The following is an 18597-nucleotide window of genomic DNA, read 5'->3' as shown; positions in this document are numbered from 1 at the left end:
CTTTTACTTCCCTCAAATTCCTCTTCCCTATGGACACAAACGCAACGCAACCTTTTATTTTACTATGACTATCGTCGCGACCATTATGATATTATTTTATTATTCCAGTTCATTATTTTATTCCAGCTTATTATTTTATTCCAGTCTTTTATTTTATTTCCCTCCTGTATTCCTTATGATTTCATTTCCCTATTTTATATCATTATCTTCCCTCCTATCCCCAGCCAAACCTGCCCCTGCTGCCCTCCGCTCTCCCTCCCACTTCTCACATAGGAGATGAACTTCCCAAATATTTCTCTTCCCACCAGCCTCGTTTCGTTGAACGGGGTCTATTGATCTGTAAACCCGGGTCTATCTCTGCTCTTTTTTCCCCCCTTTCCCTGCTGATATATGGACTCCATCATCTAGAGCCCAGGGATGCAGCACTAGACGGGATGTTTACCCAGATATTGCAGATAAGGCAGCACAAGGCTCCTCAGTTATGTCTGGAGGGTTCCTCTGTGGGCTTCACATATTTTTAACCCAAAACCCACCGAGGCTTAAAGGATTTAAATGCCTCAGGGCTTGGAATGGCTGGATTCTACCCGGGGGGGTGGGTGTGTATGTGGGGGAATAATTACATAAAATCTAATTAAAAATATTTACGCGGCGCGCAGGAAAAGGGGACGCGGGTGGGTGCACCCGCACCTATTGATTCTCCTTCCCCCCCATTATATTTGCAACCCCAGGGAGAAATGGGGCTGGGGGGGGTAAAAATCGCCCCCAAATGGCATCAAATCCTACCCGGGGATGGGGTTGAGGCTGCAGCGCCCACTCCCCAAATACCGATACAGGCACATTTCCCTGTAATATTCTCATTATCCGGCGTTAAATCTCCTTAGAAATACATTGTTTAAAAGGCACCAGTAAGGTTTATTCTAGACTTTTCCACGTCGAGGGCAGGCGCGGAAGGTAAGCGGGTTTATTAGCCGTAAACCAGAGCGGTTTGTTCTAACAGAGCTTTATAGAAATTATTCTGTTGTATTTTTTCTTGGGGTTATTTATTCAGTGTTTACAAGGGATTTCCCCCCCCCGCCCATCATAGGATGGATGCGTGTTCATTCATTCCAGGGATTAAAAACCCGCAAAAATCAGTGCAAATAAACCACATTGGATGTTACGTTACTTGAGGAATAAAAACCCGCGATGAATTCTTCGCATTTAAAATATCCACCCAACGAAGGGGGAAGGAGAGGGAGAACTTAGCGAAGTGTTTAAAAATACTACTAAAAAAGAAGCTGCATCCGCACTCCATCCATCATATTGAAATCCCCAAATCTAAGTAGTTTTCTCCGAACGAATGCTACGGGATGACATTTATCTATCCAAAGGCTCTGGAGTTAAATTATGGAAAGTACGGCGGCAGCAGTTCGTTTGGGGGTAAATGTTTATGCTCTTGTAGTCAACAGAACAGAGTCGCATCTTCAGATGACATCCAGTTATTTCTGTAATCACTCCATCATTTCCCGAGCAAAAGAGAAGCGACTATTTTATGGGGGAAAGTAATTTGAGAGAAGATTCGCTCCTCACAAAGTGGCTTATTCAGAAATGATCATAGCTGCGGTATTACTGAAATTAGACTCATCTACCCGCCTCAAGTAAGAAATATCGTCCTATTCCAGGCTTTTTATTAGCCAATCAAATTTCCTTCGGATCTCCATTTGTGATTTGTGAAAAATATAATTCCTCGAAAAGCTGAGTTTGAGCATATTGCTTATTTTCCCTTAATTTATTATTCTAATCACAGCCGCCGCCGCGCCATAACGCAGCCATTAGGCGAAAAAATTCGTTTAGGTTTTATACCCCGAAATGGGCGCGGATTCTGTTGGAGAGACAACGAATTTCTCGGGCATTCCATTTATTTTTGCGCGGATGGGGGCGAGAAAGGCGGGAGGGGCGGAAAATGCGCGGGGGCGGAGGGGGGGAAACTTTCTGTGCTAGTTTTGTTCGAAAAAGGCAATTCTGCTCTATGTTTTATTATTAGTTTTTAAGCTCGTCCTATTTTACCTCCCCGGCTTAAATCCTTTTATTCCCTCCCCGAAAATATCCTCGCTAATATAAGGAGAGGGGAGGCGGTTTTATGGGGGGGTGGGGATAGAAGGAGCGAAACGATCGCCCGAAATTCTCCTTAGGAAATGTGCGCCCAGGTTACTCTGTGCCCGCCGCGATCAAAATTTCCCCTTTACATTATGGAATTTATGATCTTGTTCGCTCTCTGGAAAAAATGGGATCTCCATTGTGCTCGGGAAGCTGTTGTGGTCGTAGTTTCCCCCCTCGTAACTTTTAACTACCTGTTATAAAATTTATTGGTGGTTTGTAAAGTGAATAAAGTAATTTCCCTTCCATCCGGTTGTATTACAACCTTTGTGTTGTTTGGGCAGCCAGACACGCAGCCAGCCAGGGGGAGAAAGCAAAAATAAATACATTCAAGAGGCATGGAGTGAGACACCCCCCCCTTCCCCTCCTCACACCCCCTTGTTGTATTTTCCTCAATTAAAATTAAATTAAGGGTCGGAAATATGCGGGTGCACAGAGAAACCGGTGGGGAAAATTGCGGCATAAAAACACCATCTCCGCCTAATTTCGGTGCGTGCGAGCTGAAATTTGGGCTTGGGAAGCGGGGAAAAATAGATACGGATGGCTTTCTATAAGCAGAAAGGCGGCTCCTCGCAGGGTTTAATGTGCGGGAGCCGGGTTGAGTTAAGCTGGGCTTTGCGGTCGCCTATTTACACCGCTTGTGGTTCGCGTGGTGCCTCCATTGCAGGCCTCGACACGGCCCAAAAATGTCGCTCCCTTTCCAAATCGATATTTCCCAGCAGTTTACAAGGAGCCCGCTGGGTTAGGAAAGAAAAATGTAAAATAAATAAAATGAAAGGGCTAAAAATAATAATAATAATAGAAAATAGCGCTTTTTATCAGGTATCGCTGTGGCGCGGTAAAACAAAAGGCTGGGGGGAAAAATAGCACAGGAAAATAATAATAATTAGAAAAAGCGCTTGATAAACGTGTGTGTAGGTGTCCCAGAAAGCTGGGTGGGTTTCGGGGATTTAGTGTAGGGGATGCGAGTTTTTGGGGCGATAATGCGCCTTTGGCTGAAGTTTCGGGGGGAATCCGGGCGGCTCCAGGTGCCCCCCGGGGTGCGCGGAGATGGATGGGGCCGGGGAGGGCTGGAAATGGGGCTTTTTGGGGGGGAAAAAGGTGGGAAGAGGCTTTTTTTTGCCCGGGGACGGTTTCATTTGCAGCGGACACACCCTTTGCGGATCTGCCTGGCAGGGAAATCCGGGGTGGCCAGAAATTCATCATTTCCCCTTGTTTTTCTCCTCGAGCATCTTGTCCTTGCTCATTCATTCCATGCTGTTCAAAATTAACGTGCGCTCGCCGTTTATTGTATTTATTTTTCCAATGCAATGTGCTCCATTTTTACCTCCACCGCTTCCCTTTCTCGATGTTTCACCGTGTGTGTGTGTCCCCCCCCAATTAATTAGCGACACGGAGTCTAATAACGCTCCGCGCTAAAGGCCGAGTCTCCTTAGTTTAAATAAAGAGGTGAAAATTAAAGCGAGCAGCTCATAATCATCGCATTAAAGCGAATCTGGCTGGAAAATAAAACTAAGAAAAATATATAAACCCCACCCTCCTTTATATTAACGCGGTGGCTTAAAGGATAAAAAAGGGGGACAGACAAGGCGGGGGGGGGCGTAAATGGGGGGGCAAATCCTAATATTAAAGCAGAATTGTATAAACATGGCGACAGACGAGAGCATTTGCACTCGTCACAAAAAAATGCAACGCATTCCTGGTTGTTTGCAGAAAATTTACAGCTGAGCAATAAAAGTTTACGACTGAATCACAAGTTGGATTGGCCACAGGAAGTCATGTGGACTCCATCCATGAACGTGAACTTTTTATTGTGGTTTCTCTTATGACTCTTTCGCAGTAGTCTTGCCTTTAACAGTCCAAGCAGTGCCAGGGGTAGGATGGTATTTTTCCCCCCCTTAATTATTAGCGTGATGATGATTATTATTTTTTTTAATTTAAAAAAAAAAATCTCGCTCTTTTTTTTTTTTTGTTTTCCCCCCCTCCCCTCGTCTCCTTGGGGTTGGAATTCTCGGTTGCTTTGGGCATTTTGGCATTAATGAGTTTACTGCTGCGTCTGGTTGCCGCCTCCTATTCCCCACCCCTAGGGGCAAAACGCGCCGCGTTTCCTTTGCAGGATGCGGCGCTGAGGGGCACAAGCAGTTGTAAATACCTTTATTTTTTTTAAAGCCAAAAAAAAAACCCAAAAACCACCCCAAAAAAACCCCAACAACCCCAGAGAGAGACACAGATTCCTCCTCCGAGCTTCCCCCATCTCTTCCCCAACCAGAGAAGAACTATTTTGCTTTTGACGCCTTTTTTTATTGTTGTTTTGGTCTTTTTTTAATGATTTTGGAGCTGAGCTGCAGCGTCAGTGGATCAGAAAGAGGGAGAGACAGAGAAAAAAAAGAGAGAGTGAGAGAGAGGGAGAGGGGGAGACAGGAGCCTCTGGTAAGTGTTCCCTTATTGGTTAAAATGTGTAACTAATGATCCATAGCCCGGGTGTTGAGGATAATGATGCATCGTTGTGCGAGCGAGGGGTGTAGCTTGGATATGAGGGAAAAGCTGCTGCGGGGCGGCAGAAATGCAGTTAATTCGGGGGGGGGGGGGTGTGGGGGGGGAAAGAAAATAGGATTTGCTATTGCTGATGTCATATTCGGGGTGCGGGAGGCAGGTTGGGGGGCGCCGGGGGATGGGGAAGAGGAAGGGGGGGGGTGTGGGGTGGGGGTAATGGGAGCAGAAGTGGAAGGGGGTGTGTGGGGGGTAAATGAAGAAATAGAGATGGAAGAATTAATCCTCCGAAGTTTTCCTTAAAAAACGTGAAGAAATAAAAGGGGGGGGGGAAGCGCATGCGCGAAGGGGCCGGCCCGGCGCAACCCGGGTGGGGCGTCCGAGCCGGCTGGTAGTGCTGGAGTTAATGAGCTGCGCTGCTAATTGTGTGCGCGAGGCCTTGCACGCCCATTGCCCCCCCCTTAACACCCCCCCACACCCCAGCCTACCACCCCCCCCAACTCCGCGGCCTGCGCCTCTTCCGCGGGGCTCCGCGCCTCTTCCCCGCGCCGATAATTAATATTAAGAGCGAACTGATTAACAATCAACTCTTTGCATCCCAAGAGCGTCCGCTTCTTGGCAACCGGGTGGGTGTAAAGTTCGCCGGAAAGGGGGGGGGTTTATTGAATTTGATTGAATTCTGTTGAATTTTAGGGAATTTTATTGAACTCCCCCTTGCAAAGGAGCGATGGAAACAAGCTCCGGCACGTCACAAATAATCACAATAATGACTTTCAGGAGCGCTCTGGTTTCTCCTGCGAAGTGGTTAACACGCTGTTGGCTTTTCTGTTTTATCTGCGTGCAAAAGTCCCTCCCCTTTCCCTTATTCTTTATTATTTTGTGCTTTTTTTTTTCCTCCTTTCCTCCAGCAACTTTAATTCCGGTTTAACGGGTGAGATTTAAAGCGTGACCCTTCCCCTCCTAACCTCCCCCTCTACCTATCCATCCACCTACCTCCCCACCTACCCATCCATCATCTAATCTTATCTATCTCCCTGTGTATACCGCTGCCGCGTAAAGATATATATATATACACATATATAAAATGCAGTGACTTCATTTCCTCCCGAGGTTGTATTTCTTTTCCCCCTCCTTGATAAATCCTCTGTGTTTTAAATAAGAATAATAATAAGGAGCGTGTGCGTGAGCAGAGATTTGCTGCTGGTCATGCCAGTCTGTGCACGTATAGGGCTGGATGTATATACATATATAGGGGCGGACATAAAATAAACCCTGTGGGGGGAAGGGTGGCGGAGGAGATGGCGATTTTCTGGTGTATTATAAGCGATTTTGGGGGGGTTTGAGTGTGTGGTTGGTTGGGCCTTTGCGGGAAGGGGGATTTTGGGGAGGAAAGGAGGGGTCTGGAGGCCAGAGGGGCGCCTCATTTTCTCCTTTCGTGCTTTAAAACAGAAAGAGAAATGTTGTTTTCTGTTGTTTCTTAATAAAAATGGCCTCCTCTGTTTTAATTCTCAGCGCGCGTTGGCAGAGGTTAATTAGCGAGAGCGTTTGTGGAGTTCTGGGCTGGTTTCTGGTGGCGGCGTGTTAAATTTAATTAAGAACAAGAAATGAAAGCAAAAAAAAAAAGAGGCCAAGTTTCCCAAGTTGGCTTCGCTTTTCTTTCGAGAAATCTGGTAAACCCGCTCTCCTGCCTTTGGGGCTGGAAATTATCGGCCGAACAAAACCGAGCGCTGCCGTTCCCCCATTCCCCTCCAAAAGCGATGTGAACCCCAAGTTTGCAGCGCGTTGCCTTTGAGACAACACGCGGCTTTCCGTTTATGTTTCATTTTCCGAGCGTGGAATAAAACAGAAGGTTCGGGGATAAATAAAAAAGAAGGGGGAAAGAGCCGGTTTTGCCTTGGTTTTGTTCGCTGGGAAAAGCCCGTTGTGTGGAGGCTCAGCCCGGACCGCGCCTGGTCGTAAAGACATTTTATGAGCAAACAATGAGTGTTTATTGGAACCACATGATTACAGAAATGGGATCTTTTATTGTTTTCAGCCTGAAATCCGTCTGCTCCCCCTCCCCGCTTCCCGCTCCCCGCATTAAACCTCCTGCCAGGCCTGGAAACCCCCAAAACAACTTGGAAATGTATTGATTTTCTCCTTTCCCTTGACGTATTGTCATCCTTCAGCCGTTCGCTTTGCTGAGGAACAATTTTAGGATGTAGAGCTGGAATAACGGGATGATTTATATTCTGCGAGCTTGTTTTTTTCCCTAAATCTCAGCCTAAAGCAGAGGAAATAAATTGCTGCTTGTAGCTGCAACATTATAAGAAAATCGCCACGTGTTATTGGCATGGACTTGCAGGAAATAATAGGTTTTCTTCGACAGATGTAATCGGTAGAGGAAAATACAATCAAATCAAATCAGGATACTACAGAAAATATTAAAAGGCGGCCCAAATGCTGCTGAATTTATTTACAGGGGCGTTTTATTCCGAGGTGTTGAGTACAGGACGTAAACAGGGTTTGTGCAAACAGGAGGGATTTGTATTTGATGTGAACACGCTGTGCGCATTTATACCCGGTTCTAATTTGATACGATCTTCCCCCCGTGCGTGGGCGTTTATCGCGGCGTCTAAAACCGCGTGTTGCGATCAAATATATATAAATACAGAGCAAGAAGGCGTGGGTGGGTTTATTGTGTGGAATCCGCCGTGTTGTAAGAACCTGGGGAAAAATTAATCCTAGAACTACAAAGAAATTATTAGAAAGAAGCGATTTCCCAACTCGGGCGTGTGAAGGAATTTCGGGTTGGGGAACGAATAAACCAAACCCATCAGAAATAATATATATTTATATATATATAGGTATTATGTGCGAGCCGTGAGCGTGGTGATGCTCACATCGATTTGCGATGGGGATCCGTATCTTTGTGGTTATTTCCCCAATAAATGTGATTATTTTTTTGGAAGGGGGGGGTGTGGATTTCTACCCGGAGCTTTGTGGGATTTGTTTGGGTTGGTTATTGCGGTTTGGTGGTGGTTATTTTCTATCTCTATTTTTTTATCCCGAGAGATAAATTTGCGGCGCTCGGCGTGTGGAGGAGAAGATCAAATAATTAGTCATAGAGGGGCGAATACACTTTGGGACAGGATGATGCGGAACATTGAGGGATCAAGGATTTTATTGTTGGAGAGGATAGTTGGAGATCGTATTACTATTATTGACGGGGGGGTTAATCCCTGCAGTTCGCTCTTTCCCCCCCCAAAAAAAAAAGGAGGGAAAGGGGAAAAATAAAATTACTACAATTTTCAGTGCTTTTAGGTCAGGGCTAAAAAAGAAATTAAATTAAAGATCTAAAAGTGGTGGGGAGGAGGATGATGCTGGGGAGGAGGAAGATGCTGGGGAGGAGGAAGGAAAAAAGCGGCCCCGTCTCTCCCCCCCCCCCCCATCCTCTTTTTCCCCCAGACACAAACACAATAAAAGGCCGAAGTCCCCGCAATTGCGGGTGTCTGGACGCAGTCTGCAGGGGACAGGCCGCTCGGGCCGCTTTGTCACCCGGGACACACCTTGGCTGTAAAACTCTTTGTCCCCAGACTAAAGCCCCCGCGTTTCAATGGGAGGCGGGGAGGGGGGGAAATAAAAAGAGAAGGGGGGGAGACTGGAAGCAAAGCGAAAAAACCACCCAAAACACTAAAAAACCCCTCAAAAAACCCCAAATCCCGCACCACGCTAAGAGATGGGGGGGTGCAGCGTTTGTCCCACAGGTGGCCCCCCCCTCATACGGTGTCGTCCCCCCCCCCGTTTGGAGCGTTTCCATTCCCGCCCGTTGTTGTTTACTTGTTTTGTATACTGCCACCAAGTGACAGAAACCCGCAAGGTTTTGCTATTTGGTGGCTTATTTCCCCCCCCCTTGTCTGGGTGTGTAATGGGGGGGGGTGTTTAAAATTAGACCCCCACATCGGTTGGGAGAGAGCGCAACGTCCTGAATAAGCTTCTCCCTCCTGAATAAAAAATACGTATTAAAACCCAATCACTTTACAAAGCTGTTTTAGTCCCTTTAACATTGAGTCGTGTGCCCCCCCCGACCCCCACCCATAAACTTCCCCAAGTTTCCCGCAGCCATTTGAGGCTCCTCACTCGCACTTTCTGCTCATTCAAGGCGGGTTTTCACCCTTTTCCCCCCATTTTTCCTCCTATTTTTCCTCTTTATTCCTTTCGTTCCGTGTTACGGGGGTTTAAATCATCCCAGTGTATGCGAACCCATAAAAATAGATGCGGCATGTCAGCTCGGGAACGGTGTTTTCCCCCTGAAAATATGAGTGTATTTAAGCAAATCCTGAAATATTAAATTGTTGCTCGATTAAAGACGATGTCAATGTATAAATTCACCAAAGTGCTCAAGAGATCGTCTCCAAATATATAGTTTAATTCTGCCTAAGTGATCGCCCCTTTAAAAAAAAAAATCATCATTAAGGCAACTATTATTGTTTCCTGAATTATTTTTATTCCGAGTCACCTATGATTAAATTTCTGCCTTCGGATCTGCGAAGAATAAAGGATAAAAGTGCCTATAGTTAATGACAACAATTCTTCACTCTTGAGTTACCCTTGCAGAACGTAATAACACCCCCCTCCTTTTATTTTTAATCTCTACACCCCGCAGAAGTAATTGCATCTCTACATATATATACACATATAGACACACGTATAGAAACACGCGTGGATGCAGCAAAAAGTCGCCTTTTCCCCCTTATTTTACGCCACGAAGTCTTGGCCGCGACGGGTGTGACGTCACGAGCGCCATTGTCGGTTTTGGTTCATTTTGGGGGGGGGTTAGGGAATATTCCCACTCGGTCACGAAAAGAGACCCCAAATTGGAGAAAAACACGGATTAAAAGCTGAAAGGTGGAGATACATATATATCTCCATATATATCTCCATATATATATATCGATACATATATATCCATATATATATGTATCTTTTTTCCCTGGGGAAAAGTTGCTACCTGCCACCTGGGCAGGTTTGGGGGCCGAAAGGTATTTTCCTGGATCCAACTGAATTTAAACCGAGCTTAAATAAACCCCCAAAGCACCATTAACCCCACTTTTAGCAAAGGAAGCACCAGGAATATTCCGCAGACCCCTCCCTATAAACAAAGCGCTTTACACCCCTTCAAATATGAGGATTTCCCCCCCTCCCCAAGAAAAAAAGGGGGTGGGGGTCCCTTTCCCAGCGCTGAGATTGATTCAGCGGGGCGTTTAATCAGCAAATCCAATTTAATTGCGGCGGTTTAACAGGGGAGGTTCCCCCTTCGCTTTTATTTTCTCCGCTAACTTTTGTTTTTGGCTCCTTTTTCTTCCCTCAACGCGGTTACTCGGTCATTTAAGAGCCAGCGAAGTCCCGTTTCCGCGGGGAGATTTTCGGTGCTGCCTCCTTTTGTTGGGCTGAGATTCGCCAATAAATCTGGGGAAGGAGAGAAATAAATGAAATCAATCACCTCCCCCCTTATATATATTAAAAATATATATATATTTGAGAATTAAAACCTCCTCCCGTCGCAGGGAAAAATCTGAATAAAGGCTCCAAAGCGCTTTCAAGCTCGGTAGAAAGCAGAGGGATGAATTTGAGGAGTAGGAGCGGATTAATTTCTCTTCCCGCACACCTCCAGCTTCCTGCTCAGCAGACATGTGTTTTGACAATTGCCAGAATTCCCTCTTGTTTTTCACCCTCCAACCCCTGCAAATCTGTGCAGCGATTGAGCGGTTTTACAAGCGAGAAAACCCTTATTTCCCCCCTTTCCCCCTCCATTATTATTCTTATTATTCTATGTATTTTTAATCGCGCTGAGCGCTGCAACTTGGAGTTGCCCTGAACTTTTGCTGCGCTTTCCCAAAGCAACTCAGCGAATAAAATAACGCGAACACTCTAAACCCATTTCCCTCCATCGCGCTGAAAGCAACCAAAAAAATCCATAGGAAAATGCAAAGAAATGACTCGTCTGAGTAGCTCTACGGGGTGGTAAATAATCTTTACTCACCTAGGGGGGCAAAAAAGGGGGTTTGGGATGGTTTGTATTAAGGAAAAATAACTGAAATGCCGCTGGGTGTGTTTTTTTGCTTCGGGAAGATATGGGGGGAAATGGGTGTTTTCGCTAATAATGGCTTCGTGCATCTTGGTGCGGAAAGTGCCATTTAATTAAGAAATAAGCCTCCCAAATAGGCCGCCCCCTCCCCAACGCGGTGGGATAAAACTTGAAGCTCCGAATAAAAGTATTCGGGGGAAAGGGAGATTTCATCTCCTCGTTTTATTTAATTAAGAGCTGCTCAGACTCTGACTCCGAGGTTGTAATTACAGAGAGCAGAGACGGCTCCAAAACAATGCGAAGCACTTCAGGCTGGGGGAGAGAGAATTAAACCCCCATGTAAACCTCCGAGGCTTGGTCGCTGTTATCCCGTTGCCCCCCCTTTTATTTGGGAGGGTGTTCTCCTTATTTTTGACCATTATTTCCCGCCCCCCCCCCCCCAGTGTTATTTACAGCAAAAAGCAATATTTGAGTAGGAATAACCCCCGTTGTAAAGAGCAGGAATAAATTCCCAGCGAAAGACCCAAATAAATAATTAGGACTCACGTGTGCCATAAATGTCAAGTTAAAAAAGAAAGCGAAGCGGGGAGGGGGGGGACGGGGGGAGGCAGAGAACCCAGATACAAGGTGAAATCAGTTTAAATAAAAAGCCTTTTAATGGCATCACTTGTATTTACCTCTAAAAGCTTCGAGGGTTTGATCCGATGTGGGCGCGCAGGCTCATGGCCCCATAGCCGGGGGGTGCGTGGGCCTTAAACACGCAGGTGTGGGGTTTATTTTGGGGGGGGGGTGATGAGATTAAGGGGTGTCCCCCCCCTTTAGAGCATCCCCATAGAGCCGTTTTGGCAGCAGTTTACAGTAAACCCCCCCCTCGCCCTGCTCGAATAATTGGAATTTCCAAGTGGCTGCGGGGGGCACGTAGTGGCGGGGGGTGGGCACCTCCCAACGCGACACGCGTGGGCGAGGCGGGGGGGGCCACCCCCATCTTTTGCCCCACGCGGGAATCAGCCCCAAATACACAACGTGGTTGGGAAAGAGACAGCAAAACCCCCCCGAACCCCCCCAAAGAGCCCGAGCGGCCGCAGGGCCGGGCAGCAGCGCTGCCAGTAGCGGGATCTGCAGGCGAGGAGGGGCGGGCGGCCGGGGGGGGGACACCGATTTGGATTCGTTTCCTTTCAGTAATTACTGGGGGATAGAAAACACATGTGTTGGGATTGCATATATATATATTTTTTAAGCCTCTTTTTTTTCCTTTCCCTAAATCAGTTCATCAATTTGCTAATTAAAGCTGGGAGGGGGGAGGAAATCTCCCGACTCGTATTTTTTTCTTCTTATATATATATGTATTTTTCCCTCTCTGTGTGAGCATCAGTGGGGGGAGATGAAAAAATAAAGGGGAGGGGGGGTGGTAAATATGGCTTATGAGTGGTGGGTGTTATTTCAGATTTCTATGGGCGCTTTTCTTTCCTGGGAACAAAGAGCAACTCGTATTAAAGAGCTACTCGAAGACTTGTCCATATTTCTACTGCTGTGTAGCACTTTTAATAAAACATCTGTTCTTGCTTCTGCTGATGAGTTTACATAATTGTTTGCAGACCAATTTAACCAGAAAGCGCCCCACATATTCCCTCTCTGTGTTTTCGGGGGGGGGGGGGAATAAATACCTTTTGGGTAGTGGCATAGCTTGGTGAAATACTTTCGAGTAAGCCCCAAACTGGTAGAAAATATCAATGAGAGGACAAAAAAATAAGAATAATAATAATATATATATATAGAACCAGTGCATTCAAACCGTGAGGAATCGCAATGAGTAAAACATATTTGAATGGTGCAGTTTTGGGGGTGGTTGTGCTGTGTTTTTTCACTCCTTCCTCTTTCTTTCCCTTTTCTCCCCAGAATCCTGATTTTCAGTGCAGGGCGAGGATTCTATTTGGAGTTTCTTTACGGCAGCTGGTTTCTGTTCACTATAAATCGAGCAGACTTTTAAGACTTGCCCTCTGTTTAGAGAAGTAATAAAACACTTAACTTTCTCGACTCCTAGTCACACGGTTATCACACAGGTCTCTGCTACAACAGCCCTCGAGCACCTATACAAAAATAATACAATAGAATGGAGTATAAAATAAAATTTAAAAATGAAATAAAACAAATAAAATCAATATAATATAAATAAAATCATATAAAAGAAATCAAAACGGAAGTGGGAAGCAAAATAATAATAACAAATGGAAAGGAAAACATCAAAGCCTACAAGGGGGTTTTCCACAAACTCCTCCAAACTTTGACGAGGGTGATGTGGGTATAAGCACCCCAAGTATTCTATGTGATTCTATAAATCCCCCTCCATAGGTGCCAATCCCATGTCAATCTGCCCCAGCCAAGGTCCGGCCCCTTAATTTCTGCAGCGCTGCAAAGTCTCCTCGTCCCTCCAAGTCCATTTGGGGGACTTGCCCAATAATTTGGGCTATGGGAGTAGCGGCGGGTTCCAAAGTCACCCAGCCCTGGCTTTGGGGAGTCGCGCCCATGCGTAATAAATCATATTTACAAATGATATTTGCAGCACAGCCCTGGCTCCCCACATCTGCCCAAAGTGCCTCTGACTTTGGGTTTAACAACTCAGCAGAAGGCGGGATAAAAAACCATCAAAAAATCAAAATACCCCAAATAATCACATTTCTTGCCTAATTCCTGGATTTTCGCCTTTTTTTTTTTTTTTTTTTTTTTTCTGTCATTCCAGAAATCCCCATGGGGAGAAAAAAAAGGGAAACGAAAGCAACCTGAAGTTGGCTTTTGATTTTGGAAGCGGGGGGGGGGAACGCCTGGAAATGCTCCCCATGGCCATGGGGCTGGGTGCTGTACCAAGTTGGGCAGCCTTAGGTGCGCTCCCCCCAGGGTCCAGCAGCTAAAGAACGTGGTGCACCCTCCCAGCTCCCTCCTTTTTGGTTCGAAACTTGATTTTCCCCCCTAGTGACACTCAGGGGAAGCTTTAACGTTATAGAAGATGAATACACGAGCTGCTGCTTTTTTTTTGTCAGTTGTAGTCTCGTTTATGGTTTTATTGCTACCATTGATTACTTTGCTTTGTTACACAGAGGAAAAAGAGCATAAAATCCGTTGGCATCCGGGTTCCTGTTATAGCTGGGGAAAAAATATACACCCCCCCAAGCCTTCTTTGTCAGCTAAAATCTTTTAGGGATACATCGCTTTAAAAAAAAGGAAGGAATTAAGTCTATTGATTGAGGGCAAGACAAACAAACGGTCTCAGTTTTGGAGGGTGCACCCACAAAGCTTCCTCTCCCCAGCACCCCACACCCTCTCGATTCGAATCAAAACGTGGACACGATGGAGGGGTTGAAAACAACCCCACTCAACACAACACACCCAGGCAGAGGAGGCCGGGGTTTCCCTGCCAGCATTGGATTTTAAACAGCGAGCCACCAGGATGATAAAGACACCTCGCAATATTTACAGATCAGCAGGTATGTTTTACATTTCAGGGGCAATTTATGGCTCTAGATTGAAATTAAAATGAGGTTAGCTGCCTTCATTTCAATTAGTTCTAGGTGCAATCTACCCAGAGAAGATTGGATATAATCCCTCTTTTCATCTAACTAAATATTTGCAGGAGAAGTTTCCCAATCAGTTGTAAATATCTGCAACTCTAAATTGCTGCAAACACCAACACGAGGTTGCGTCTCCAGCCCAGCTCCCCATTCCAACTCCAAATCCTCTTGGGTTTTAGTTTTCTTTCCTATTTCTTTTCCCTTTCTGTTGTTGTTGCAAATGTAAATATCCCCCAGCACTGAAAATGGGAAACCTTGGAGGGGAGAAACGTCAAACTAGAGGAGAAATCCAACTTCCAGCCTAACGTGAGTTTGCAATGTTGGGTGTTGCTTTCTGGGTGTCTCTTTTTCCCCCCTCTTTCCTCCCCAGGACATAATTTGGGAAGGCTCTGAAACACGTTAGCAATTCAGAAGTCGCCATTTTTTCCCCCCCTCTCTCTTTATGTAATATTTTCTCATCAGGAACACAACCATTTGATTCCATAATATTGACCAATGCTACATGAGAACAAGAAGGAAAGGGGGAAAAAAAAAAAAAGAGGGTAATTTATGGCTTAATATTCTGTGGACATCTGAGATTTATTACTGTGAATTCTGAGCTATTTTATTACAAGATATTAAGCAAACAGTTCTCCAAAAAAAATCATCCACACGCACATACAAAACAAAACACAAGCAACATAACGCACAGACACACAGACGGTGCTTCCAAAGCTCATTAGCAGCAAAAGGGGGGGCTTGGGGGAGGGGGGGGGGAAGGAAAAGTTAAGCCTGGCTTAAGAAATTGGTGCCACCCCCTCCCGGCGCTGCTGCCTCCCCACGCAGGACCCCCCCGGCCCCCCCAGTCCCGGCTCCGGCAGCGCTCCCAGCGCACCCAGCGCACCCCGGGGGTGCTGGGGGGGGGGTTCGGGGGTGCAAGACTTACTTTCCATGCCCACTTAGTTTCAACTAGGGAATCAACAGAAGCAAAAGCAATTTTTTCCCTTTTTGACACCCGCCTCCCCATTGGCTCCCCCCGGGTCAGCTGACTTTGTCATTTTGTCTGTCCTGGAGCAGAGCCTTCCCTATAACAATCTAGTTCAGACTACAAACTGGAGACAGAAATAAATATTAAAGAAATCACACAGCCAGGTATAGAGGAGGATATGAATTCCTATTTTACAAACCCATCTTTATCCTGCCATCTCACCAGTGGCCAAGAGGTGCTTCCCAACGTAGCCCTCAATTCAACTGCCTATGACCCTGTCAGGCATTTTTCTACTTATGGAGCAGCCGTTGCTCAAAACCGGATTTATTCTTCTCCTTTTTATTCACCGCAAGATAATGTTGTGTTTAGCTCCAGCCGAGGACCTTATGACTATGGATCTAATGCTTTTTACCAAGAAAAAGACATGCTTTCTAGCTGCAGGCAAAATTCTATGGGACATAATACACAGACATCAATCGCACAGGATTTTACCAGTGACCAAAACAGGAACACTTCGCAAGAACAAAAAACTAGCATTCAAATATACCCATGGATGCAGCGTATGAACTCCCACAGTGGTAAGTTTTACAGCTCGGAGATATAAATTAAATAAACTGAACCATCTTTACGACCTTCTCCCTAGCAGAACAGGCTGAGCGACTTTTTATGGCCCCATAAAAACAATAATATAGCTCCTTCACAGTTGCAGCTACAGGCCTTTTATTTGTTAAGTTGTTGCAAGCAAATATGGCTTGTTATGCTCTTTCTAATTAAAAGACTTCGAGAGTGTAAAATATCGATAATAAAGTGCAGCGAGCTCTGCTCGGGAGTTAAGCACAAAATATTACCGGGGTAAAAACAAGTTTTAATGACGGGTGCGGGGAAGTGCTGCGGTGGCGGGTTCCCCGCACCGAGACGCCTTGGGGGAAGCTCCCACTTCCCCCCCCCCGGCTCCCCCAAATCCTCCAATTGGCAGAAATAATGTGGGAAAAAGCAAAGGGGGGGGTGGTGGGAGGTGGGGGGCGGGGAGCAGCATCCCGGGAGAAAATGACCCGGGAGAAAACGCTGCGCGCCCAAGGTTCATTTAATTAAAATAGAAATATATCTAAAAATAGAGTTATTTTATTGAATGTATTTTTGCAGGGGGTGGGGAGGGGGCAGGAGGCCGGGGGTGGAGGGTGGGGGAGGAGGAGCGCGGGGTTGCGCGGGGGCGGAGGGGGTTGCGCGGGTGCGGGGTGTTGCTGCACCCCCCCCCCCACCAACCCCTTCATTTTCCGCGTTCTTAGCGGGCTGACGATTTTTAGTCTGTGTTTTCTCGGCATCCTTAGGAGTGGGCTACGGGGCCGATCGCCGGCGGGGGCGTCAGATTTATTCCCGTTATCAAACCTTGGAGCTGGAGAAAGAATTTCACTTCAACCGGTACCTGACCCGGCGGAGGCGGATCGAGATCGCCAACGCTCTGTGCCTGACGGAGCGGCAGATCAAAATCTGGTTCCAAAACCGGAGGATGAAATGGAAAAAAGAGAGTAATTTGAGTTCGACCCTTTCCGGAGCTGGGGGGGGAACGGCCGCCGCCGCCGCCGACAGCTTGGCCAAGGAGGAGAAGCGAGAAGAGACAGAGGAGGAGAAGCAGAAGGAGTGAAAAAGTGACAGCTCGGCGGCAAACCCCCCCCAATCACCCAGACCCCCCTCCCCGACCCGTATTTATCACCGGCACAATGTTTGGCTACGTTAAAAAATGATAATAATAATTAAAAAAATAATAATTAAAAAAATAAATTGGAGGGGGGTCAAAATAATAAGGTTGAAGTGGAAATGTGGGCACCGCTACACAGCCCCCCCCCCCCCCTGTGCTCTCCCCAGTGACCCCCCCCACCCGCACACGCATCCATCGCCTATTTATCTAACTCGGGATAAGACTGTTCCAAGCCGCACACTCCCCTCCCTTCCTTCCTCCTTATCCCTCCGCCTCGCCCCCCCCCAAAAAAATTGGGCACCCACCCTCCCCTGTACCGGGTTGGGCTCTGCCCAGGCGCCTCTTCCCCCCCCCCAGCCAGAGCAGCTCTTCCCCCCCCGGTGCAAAACTGATTTTCTTCCCTGAGAAAGCTCCTAAATATCGCATTTCCAAGAGCATCCTCCTTGTATTTAAGCAGCTACCTGGGCTCATCACTGCATACGACAAACTGTGACAGTTTCTGTGTGAATATTTTTAACTGTGTTTGTGGTACCTGTATTTATATTTATGTTTAGCACTGTAATGTTCCACAGTATCAAGTGAATGGAGTTCTATAGCGGTAGAAAAGGAAAAGAAAAAACCCTAAAAAAAAAATAACCCAACCTTGTGTTACACCCTCTCATGTATAAAGGTCCAGAGGACTATGTTGAGTATTTAATAAAAACTGAATATTATTTTTAAAGTTTATAGAATGGCCTCTGAGCTTCAGTCGAAACGTTTCGTGTTGGTAACAGCCTGTTAGAAAGTTCACTTATCTTGTGTGTTGTTCCTGAGAATCAGCTCCCTCTCTCCTTTCTCTCCCTCCTTCGTACCTCTCCCATTCAAGAGTATCCCAAAAAATAGGGAGGGGGGGAAAAATAATTACATTTTGCTTTGTCTCCTTGAATTAGTCTTGTTACTGTATTGTTCGGTGGCATCAGGAATCTATGCCATACCTCTCGCTTCATGATTAAAAATGCATTTCCAAAGTTCAAAACAGTATATATTTCTTATTGCACCCTCCTCAGTCAAACACCAGGTCAAAGGTTCCGCTGGTTTTATTATCATTTTGATTTAATTTGAGCTCTCCACAGCTGAGAACCCCCCAGCTCTGCGGAAGGACCAACCCCCCCCAGCCCTCCCCCGGCTTATTGCGACCCAATAAAGCTTTCCAAGGGGGGGGGGAGCCGCTTTTCTCCTCAAACTCATCCTTAGGAGGACGGAAATGGTGGATGGAACGCTGCGAAACAAACGCTGCTGCGGATCGCGGGCTTGGAGACCCCATTGCAAAGCTTGGATAAAAGGAGCTGCATTTCCCTCGCCTCTTTGCTCTGATATTTACAGCAGGTCGCACTTAACCAGGGATGAGAAGCAGCTTAGTCCCCTCCGAGTTATATATATTTTTAAATGAAACAATCAGGATTTGGTTTGGATAACCAGAAAAATAACCCCAACCAAAAAAAACACCCACAACCAACCAAAACAGCCTAGGGAGGGTGATTTTCCAGCCCACCCTTTGCTCGTCTGCAGTCTGGAATGTGCAACGTGCAGGCGATTTTTTATTGCAAGGCGCAGGAAAGACCCCAAAAATTAAGATAGAGTTTAAAAAATAAAGCGAAAGGAAACAAGGAAACAGCATCAGGAGCCAAGAGCGTTTTGC

At 46.3% G+C, this 18597-nt stretch overlaps 1 protein-coding gene across 5 annotated transcripts; it reads left to right on the top strand.

The window, feature by feature from the left end:
* The first annotated feature begins 3932 nt into the window (after positions 1 to 3932).
* HOXC6 (homeobox C6) lies at positions 3933 to 17934 on the top strand. 5 transcript variants are annotated; one of them, XM_071799880.1, is made up of 4 exons: positions 3933 to 4566; positions 13431 to 14172; positions 15577 to 15801; positions 16528 to 17934. In XM_071799880.1, exons 2-4 carry the CDS (start codon positions 14136 to 14138, stop codon positions 16863 to 16865), a joined length of 600 nt encoding a protein of 199 aa, XP_071655981.1. In that variant the 5' UTR covers positions 3933 to 4566; positions 13431 to 14135; the 3' UTR covers positions 16866 to 17934. The 5 variants fall into 5 exon arrangements, with proteins under 5 accessions (XP_071655981.1, XP_071655979.1, XP_071655977.1 ...); XM_071799878.1 differs by having other exon boundaries at positions 3935 to 4566; positions 13996 to 15801; XM_071799876.1 differs by having other exon boundaries at positions 3935 to 4566; positions 13431 to 15801.
* The last annotated feature ends 663 nt before the right edge of the window (positions 17935 to 18597 follow it).

This window comes from Patagioenas fasciata, chromosome 28, assembly GCF_037038585.1.
Source record: "Patagioenas fasciata isolate bPatFas1 chromosome 28, bPatFas1.hap1, whole genome shotgun sequence".
In the NCBI taxonomy this organism is placed as follows: domain Eukaryota; kingdom Metazoa; phylum Chordata; class Aves; order Columbiformes; family Columbidae; genus Patagioenas; species Patagioenas fasciata.
Note: the sequence above shows the minus strand (reverse complement) of the source record. Positions and strands in the feature narration are given on the sequence as shown.